This window comes from Micropterus salmoides, unplaced genomic scaffold (assembly GCF_014851395.1).
Source record: "Micropterus salmoides isolate LMB-PRFRI ecotype aquatic unplaced genomic scaffold, ASM1485139v1 Ms_hic_scaffold_7, whole genome shotgun sequence".
Classification (NCBI taxonomy): Eukaryota; Metazoa; Chordata; class Actinopteri; order Centrarchiformes; family Centrarchidae; genus Micropterus; species Micropterus salmoides.
The window spans coordinates 2752543-2760897 of NW_024044459.1; the positions used below are offsets into that span (position 1 = coordinate 2752543).

Genomic DNA, 8355 nt, shown 5'->3' on the forward strand with positions numbered 1-8355 from the left:
CTGTCCTTCAAACTTCAGCTCAAAAAAAGCTGAAAAAGCAGAGCTTTTTAAATACCAAATCTAACATGCTTCCTTATTACCATTTCCACCCGATGACAGAACCACTTTCAAATTCATGAATGAGTCATGAGGCTGCAGATCTTTTGGTCACTGTCATTGTATTCAATATATGCGTGTTATGGTGGAAACCACAAGGTAACCCGTGTATGAAGTCCTCAGGGTGCTACGACAGATGAAGAACTCATCATGTTCAGATAGCTCCATGTGCACTGAGGATGTGCATTTGGTCGGTTTGGCCTCATTACAGTTTCAAGGAACTTTATCAGTGTTAGTCATGAAAGTTTAAATGAGTGGTTCAAGACAACTACTGGGACTCTCATGGCATTGTAAGTGTTTTAATAATTTTTCTTCATACATACAGTGGCTTCAGAACGTGAAAATGTATAACTCCAAAAAATAATAAATCATGATAATGTAATAATGGCAGTTTGGTGGTCATCAATAGGTGAATGACCAGTTTGCCATAGAGCCCATTAGGCCTTTTCCTCTGTGGTAACTAAGCAACCCCTAAGCCATTGTCACAGGTTCCGCTTTTGTTTCCATTGCACTCTGCCCACATTGTGGATGAGTTCCTGTAAGTCTAGTTTGGCATTGCATAGCAGGTGGTACTAAATCCACATTCCAGATAATCACAGGGCATAGAAACGGCTTGCTTGCAGAAGCAACATGGCATTAATAACACAGGACGTTTAGATTAGCACTGTAAGGAAGCATTTTTCAATATGTTACATTTTTGTTATTCATTTGTCTGTGTAAACTGCAAACTGATTGTTTACACAGTGTTGTGGAGTATGCTACAAATATAATATTTCCACTAACATTCAAGTGATGTTGGTATTTCCAATTCATATAACATTTTCAAAAGTGAGGTTTTTTTCCCCAACTATATAACAGGACAGTGTGACCAAACATACACTACACAAAAAGCGCTCAGAACTGAGAACGGATTGCACTGCATCCCTTAATCCGTTCCCCAGCAGCTTCTTCAGCTGCACTTCCCCAGTTTGTGATTGAGAGAATCGAGCAGTGGGTTGATTTAATGGTATAGAGCTGACAGAGAGCTATACATTCATGACAATAAAGCTAATTTGAATTTGAGAAAGAGAGAATGGAAGGGTTGCTTCAGGACAGTGTGTCATGAAGCAACCCACCCTAGAGAGATAGTCAGTGGTGGTGCTGGTCTTATTCATTCTCTGCTTCATTCTATTGACCTACTGCTGCAGATGGGGCCTTTACATTAAGGGCATTCCAGTTTTGCATTGTTGTTTGTTGACAAGTACACTCGCCTTTCAAAAAGTGCATAAAAAAGACAAGATTTGTCCTGGTCTGGTCTTGGTTTAGTGATGTATTTTACAATGCAGAATGTTTGAATATACAAGGTAGAACCTAGAACCAAAGACTTACAGGTTATTCAAAATTAAGGTTATGGAAAAAATTTTGGATGGTTAGGTTCCCATAGTGAATAAGGCCCTACTTGCATACAAGATGATATCGTCAGCAACAGTGTAAGTGGTCAACAGTAGAACTAGATTTCTAATTAGGGTCCATGTTGTATTAAACTGCAAATAACTAGTGCTACAAGACTGACTACAAACACACTTATACATAGATACAGCATCCATTTTCTTTGATAATCCGTGACAGTATGGTCTCTAAGGTTGGTTAGGGAAGGACTTGATGTTGATCCCTTGTTGTTTCAACTGCACTTGATCTGATCCTTACATCTGATCCTAACATCTATCTGCAGGCGAAGCCCAGCAGGCTCCACTGCTCCCACTGTGACGAGACGTACAGTCTTCCCCAGAATGGAGCCATCAAGCTGTATAAAGAGCTCCGCTGTCCACTGGATGACTTTGAGCTTGTGCTGTGGACCTCTGGGTCCCGGGGCAAGAGCTACCCCCTATGCCCATACTGCTTCAGCAACCCGCCTTTCAGGGATATGAAGAAAGGTAGGACACAACCTGGGTGTTATCTTGTGGTAATTCTTGTGGTTGTTAGATAGTGGCTAATCAGCTGGAGCCTTGTAACCCCTGACAACAAACATGAAACCAACCATAAAACTAGTCATTATTGCTTTGTAAAGTTTTGTTAGATGATGATGAATTATCATGAAAAATTATGACCTTTTTTCAAAAAAAAAAATGTAGGCGCCTATGAAAAACAATCTCAGTACTGTTTCAGGTAGGGAAACAAAACATCAACCACAAAGTGATCTGTATGTTCAGTATAGAGATGATTTTCCTTTTATATTTTCTGCACACTTACAGCCAGTTTGGAGAGCCCCAGTATGTGCGCTATGTTTGGGAATCCTGTGGATCAAGGGATTGGAGTTAATTTCACTATTCATGACAGGACAGGAAAAAAGTAAACGGTAGCTGGCGTAACGGGAATCTATGAAACACTATTTTTGAAGGAACTGTAAAAACTCTACAGGCTGGAATTAAACTTTTCTTTCCTTTTGTTAAGATATTTTTGTGTGTTGGGCTGCATTTACCTCAGTATTAACATCCATATCAAAAGCATCTCCACGTCCTCCACTCTGAGCTGCTGCTGGACCTGCTGCTCCTTCCTTTCTCTCTCTTGCTGCCTCCCTCTCTCTCTTTGGTTTGCTTTAATTATATCACTTCATCTCCTTTTCAATTCCAATGAGTGTGTTTAGTGTTTTCTAATGCATTAAGAATTATATATGCTAAGGATTCAAATATAATTTAGGAGTAATATTATTACTAATATTAACTGTTCAGGTGGAGTTAAATCGCAGCCAAATTTTGTATTCAAGATCAGAGCTCTCCTTCATTTGCAGTATGTGTCTAGTATGTGTCAGTACCGGGTTCAGTCCAGAAGCTGACTGCATAATGAGCTTCTGTCTTACTGAATCAGGTGCTGAATACACGCTTAATGTGGCCTCCTTCTTAATAATAATAAGAAGTAAATCTGGCCCTTATCGTAGTCTTGGTCTTATACCTTGTCAGGTGCTGATGCGTCTCTAGCAAGTGAGTTAAACAATTTAAACCCAGGAAGCAGCAGGACCAGACAGTGTCAGTGGCTGGGTCCTCAAATTATGCACACCCAGCACACTGGACCAACTACAGTTTGCCTACTGTCCCAACCGATCAACAGAAGACGCCATAGCACACGTCCTCCACACAACCCTATCTCACCTGGACAAGAAATGTAGCTCTGTGAGGTAGCTGTTCATTGACTACCGTTCAGTGTTTAACACAATAATTCCCTACTAGGCTTGTCACAAAGCTCAAGGACCTGGAGTTAAACACCTCACTTGGATCCTTGACATGCTGATGGGCAGACTCCAAGTGGCGAGGATGGGTGGACACACCTCTTCCACTAACACTGAAGCACCCCAGGACTTCAGACTCTTAACACCATTATCAGTTTTGCTGATGACACAGCTGTGGCCTAATCAAAGATAAGAACAATGAAAAGGTCTACCTGAAGGAAGTAGAGGCCCTGAATTATCACTGTTATCAGAATTATCACGGTATTGTTAAAATGTGCTGAAAATGCTTGTAATACTACTCATAGACACATTGAAACCATTTCACCAAGTTTCATATTGAAAACCAAAAAATAGATTTAGCAGCACTGTGCACATATTCTGCGAATAAACATACTAATACCTACAGTGGTAGGGGACCATGTACAAGGCTGAGTCCGCAGCGGCCCGGGTTCGAAAGCATCCTGTGGACCTTTGCTGCTTGTCTTCCCCTCTCGCTCCTTCGTTGCCTCTCTATCCTATCCACAATAAAGGCAAAAATATCTTTAAATAATACCTGCCAATACCTTATGTAAACACCATCATGAAAGTGTGTGCATTACATTACATTAAAAGGTGTTAGTTATGAAGTATGACCCTATGAACAATTTACATAAATACAGATGATTCTTAAGAAGACAGTGACAGTAATTGCAATGAGCCCAGCAAGTGAACTGTGCATAGAAATCCATAGAGTTTCTCCTGTTGGAACATTTTAACAATGATGGCTGGGTTTTAAATCAACATTGGTTGGGAGATTAAACTATGTAACATGTTATCATGAGTAATGGGTGAATTGTCAGGCTTGTCACCAGTACTCAAATGTAGACTGGAGTTAGCCAATTTTGGAATTATTGGTCATTTTTGGCGATTTACACACTTTGTACTTTAACAAACTCCTCCTAGGGAATTAGTCCGATCATCTTCAAATTTTCACTGGGTCTAAACCCATTGACGATTAAAAGTTGTAACGGATATTACCACTTTGCCCGTGGCGTGCTGTCAAAAATTGTTGATTCACCATGAAACAGGAAGTTGTTGTAACTTCAGTGTGCATGCTCACATCTGCACTAAATTTGATATGTATAATAAGAGTCCCGCCCTGAACACATCCACATGCCAACATTCACTCAAAGCCAAAGCGCCACCAACAGGAAATGACACGTTTTATGTTGTAATGTACTACTGCTAGCAGGTTGAACATATCAACTTTAGAACTGTCCCAGAAAACCCTTAACACATTGATGAAGCTATGTTGTAAAAGTTGTGAGTTAATGGCGCGGGGGTGGCATGGCTGCAAAGTTCCACCATGACACAGGACGTTGTTGTAACTCGACTGTACATGCTCAGATCAGAACAAAATTTTACACTTTTAAAGAGTCCCGCCCTGAACACATGTAAATGCCGACAGTCACCCACAGTCATAGCACCACCTGCTGGCAACATGACGTGATTTTCAACGAAGCAGCCCCCGCGGCACATTTTACCTACATGTACGAAATTTCTGTGGCACATGTATCATGTCCAGATGTCCAAAAAAAACCTCATGGAGCGATGCCCTGAACACAACAGGAAGTCGGCCATTTTGAATTTTATGGATTTTTTGGGATTTTTTACACACTCCATAATTTAATGAAGTCCTCCTAGAGAATTAGTCCGACCGACTTCAGATTTGTGCTGTGCAGTCTAAAGCCATTGACGATTAAAAGTTGTAAGAACGGAGAGTTTTCGTGAAACAGCATGCCCGTGGCATCCAAAATGGCGATGATTCGCCATGAAAGAGGAAGTTGTTTTAACTTCAGTGTACATGCTCACATCGGCACCAAACTTCTGAACAAAATTTTAGACGCTTAATAAGAGTCCTGCCCCCAACACATATACATGTTCAGTTATAGTCGTAGTGCGACAAAGCGCCACAAAGCGGGGACACAGGAAGTGATGATTAACAGGTTTGTGCAGTGTTCGAAGCCCGTGGCAAATTCACAGCCACACTGTCAGAGCTCCAGAATCTGCAACGCGGCCGCCTCACACCTCAATGCGCAACACATGCAAGGGCCCGCCCAACGCTGCTTGCAGCTTTTATTGCTATATATGTCTTATCCATTATCACCCCATATTAATGGGTCCTCTGTGGAGAGGGTGGACAGCTTCAAGTACCTTGGTGTCCTGCAAAGAGTATTTCTTTCGACTGAACATACAATAGCTTGTGCTCTGCCCTGGATTAAGGCTAGGAAAATCTTTAAGATCCTAAACACCCAGGATCACTGCCTTTTTCTCCCTGCTGCGGTCGGGAAGAAGACACCAGATACACCAGGCCAGAAGAGAGGCTCAGGAAAAGCTTCTATCTTCAGGCCAATAAGATCCTAAATGAGGACACTGCCTAAGACTGCCCCCCCCAATCATCCACATATATTTATTAATATTCCTTTAACTCTTTTTAATGCATACATTGGGAACTGGCAGGATTACATGTAACAAATGAATGTGATTGATAAATGCCTTCTGACCTCTGACATTCTGACCCCTTTTCCCAGGTATGGGATGCAATGAATGTACCCATCCGTCTTGTCAGCACTCTCTCAACTCTTTGGGCATCGGACAGTGTGTGGAGTGTGATACTGGGGTTTTGGTGCTGGATCCAACATCTGGACCCAAATGGAGGATGGCTTGTAATAAATGCAACGTGGTGGTGCAGTTCTTTGAACATGCACACAGAGTGCAGGTAAGAAAACGGTCGTACATCTTGTCCTATGTCAAGATAATCCTACATATAAAACCCAGTGTCACATAGAAATTACTTTACAGGCCCATAACAGCAATCACACGTAGTGCTCTGAGTATCCAGCCTGTTGGCTTTCATTCCACCCAAACATATGAGCAGCTTCTGGCTGATTTCTCTCGAGTGCAACAACACAAGACACAGCAAGCCAGCTAATACGTTTTTAGTGACTCGTCCAACAGTAAGCAGACCAGCCCGGCATCTGTCCTGCATCCTTTTTGAGCTGTTTTAACTCATGCCAACGAGTAAAAGCCAGTCTGATTGTCTGGTATTGAAACTGCTCTACGGCTGACAGGAAGGCTCTGCAACAAGTAGTTAAATCTACTAAGAAAATAACAACAAACAACTGCCTCCCTTCCCTAGATGACATCTATGTCAGCAGGTGCAGAAGCAGGGCATCAGGTATCATGAAGGACTCCACTCATCTGGCGCATAAACTGTTTGCCACTCTCCCCTCTGGCAGAAGGTTGCGCAGCCTTAAAGCAAGAACAACAAGGCTAACGTGCAGCTTATTTACAGAGGCTGTGAGACTCCTCGGCTTAGAGCTCCTCTTGCCCTTGCACGATTATTGCTGCTACTGCACAAGGCACTTTAATGATGTCATATGGTCTTAACTTTGGTTCAACCATGGTTTTAATATTGTTTTTATTATGGTTAAGATTACTTAATGTTTTATATAGGGTCTATCTTAAAATTGTTATTTATTCTGTACACTGCTGGACCTGGGAAAAGAATTTCGTTCCTTTATGTTTTACATGTTTGAATGACAATAAAGAACTGAACTGATATTTACTCCTGTTCAGTCTCTTGCTCGGTCACACTCTCTTTTTCTCTTCCTTGCTTCCTCCGATGTCTTTCTTTGGTCTCTTTGTAGTCTCTGCCATCATATCCATACTGAGAATACGGAGCTAGCGTCTTCCAAAGAACTCACATTGTACATTCTATACTTTTGGCTTCTTCTTATATCTCGCTTGCTGAAGAGTTTTATTGAAGTGTTGTGTATTCAAAGTTTTATCATTTCAGTTCTTACAATTTCTGCGGTTTTCTCTCTTCCCATAGGTTGTTCAAGAGAGCTGCGATGTCTGTGACGCCTCTCTGGTCGCGGTGGACTTCAACAAGACTCGCACTCCACTTCCTGCAGGCGAGACCCAACATACCGGCTGTGTTTTCTGTGATCCGGTTTTCCAGGATCTGGTGGAGCTCAAACATGCCACCATGAGGCATCGGGGAGGGGGTGCAAGACGAGGAGGACGGGGACGGGGCAGGGGACGCCGTAACAATCCTAAAAAACCTAAAGACAAAATGGCTGCCTTGGCAGCTTACTTTGTATAGTGTCTGTGTATAGTGCATCTTGTTATTTGCTAGACACCTAATAGGTGTAAATGGACTTCTGTTGTTTAATTTTGTTACATACAATACATATTAGCATAATTTTTCACCATCATAAAAATTCATAAAAGTTCATATACACTGTACAGTATGTTGTCAACTTGAAAATACTGTTTTCAAGGATCAACATTATAGAAAATGTCCAAATTTTTGAGTGCTACATTTTTGAAATTTCAACAGATTGAGCTTTGAGATTAATTTAACAGGCATGCCAGTAACATGCTAAGACATACAGTTGATATGTAAACATGGGCTTGTATCATGCTATAACATGACACAATTATTCCATTTGCACAAAGACATGTTCCATGTCATGCAAATGTTTAGTAACTTTTAACATGTTGACAATAAGTTTCATTAAGTAATAATAATAATTAAACTGATTATTTCCACTAATGCTCTTTGTCAAAAGTAGAAGTGTAACAATACAATTACTCAACTTGTCGATCAATAAAAAAGTATTTGACAACTATTTTGATCATTGATTCATTGCTTTAGTCATTTGTTAACCAAATGCCACACATTCACTGGTTCCAGGTTCTGAAATTTGAGTATTTAATGCTTTTCTTTAAACTGAATATTTTGGGGTTTTGGATAGATTCGGGAAATAGTTTTAGATTTTAGATTTATTCACAGCATTTTCTGACATTTCACAGACAAATTGATTAGTCAAGAAAATCTGCAGATTGATTAATTAAAATGAATTTCCCTTTTTCTTGTAACATTTATGTATGGCGTGATAGTTATTTGTGGCATAATAAAATAATACTTTATTTACCATTTTCTGTCTTAATTACCTATTTCTTTTTTATGTGGAATTCATCGTATAAATGTCATCGTATAATATGGGTAT

The 8355-nt window shown here is 40.6% G+C and overlaps 1 protein-coding gene across 1 annotated transcript; it reads left to right on the forward strand.

Annotated features, from left to right (window-relative positions):
- Positions 1-1745: 1745 nt before the first annotated feature.
- LOC119891149 (DNA topoisomerase 3-beta-1-like) lies at positions 1746-7974 on the forward strand. The gene is made up of 3 exons (XM_038702495.1): positions 1746-2009; positions 5869-6056; positions 7173-7974. The coding sequence occupies exons 1-3, from the start codon at positions 2000-2002 to the stop codon at positions 7443-7445; spliced, it is 471 nt and encodes a 156-aa protein (XP_038558423.1). The 5' UTR covers positions 1746-1999; the 3' UTR covers positions 7446-7974.
- Positions 7975-8355: the final 381 nt, after the last annotated feature.

Excerpts from the sequence above, each read along its gene's own strand:
- LOC119891149 (XM_038702495.1), top strand. Across the intron at positions 6,057-7,172 it reads AACATGCACACAGAGTGCAG|GTTGTTCAAGAGAGCTGCGA; the intron begins GTAAGAAAACGG and ends CTCTTCCCATAG.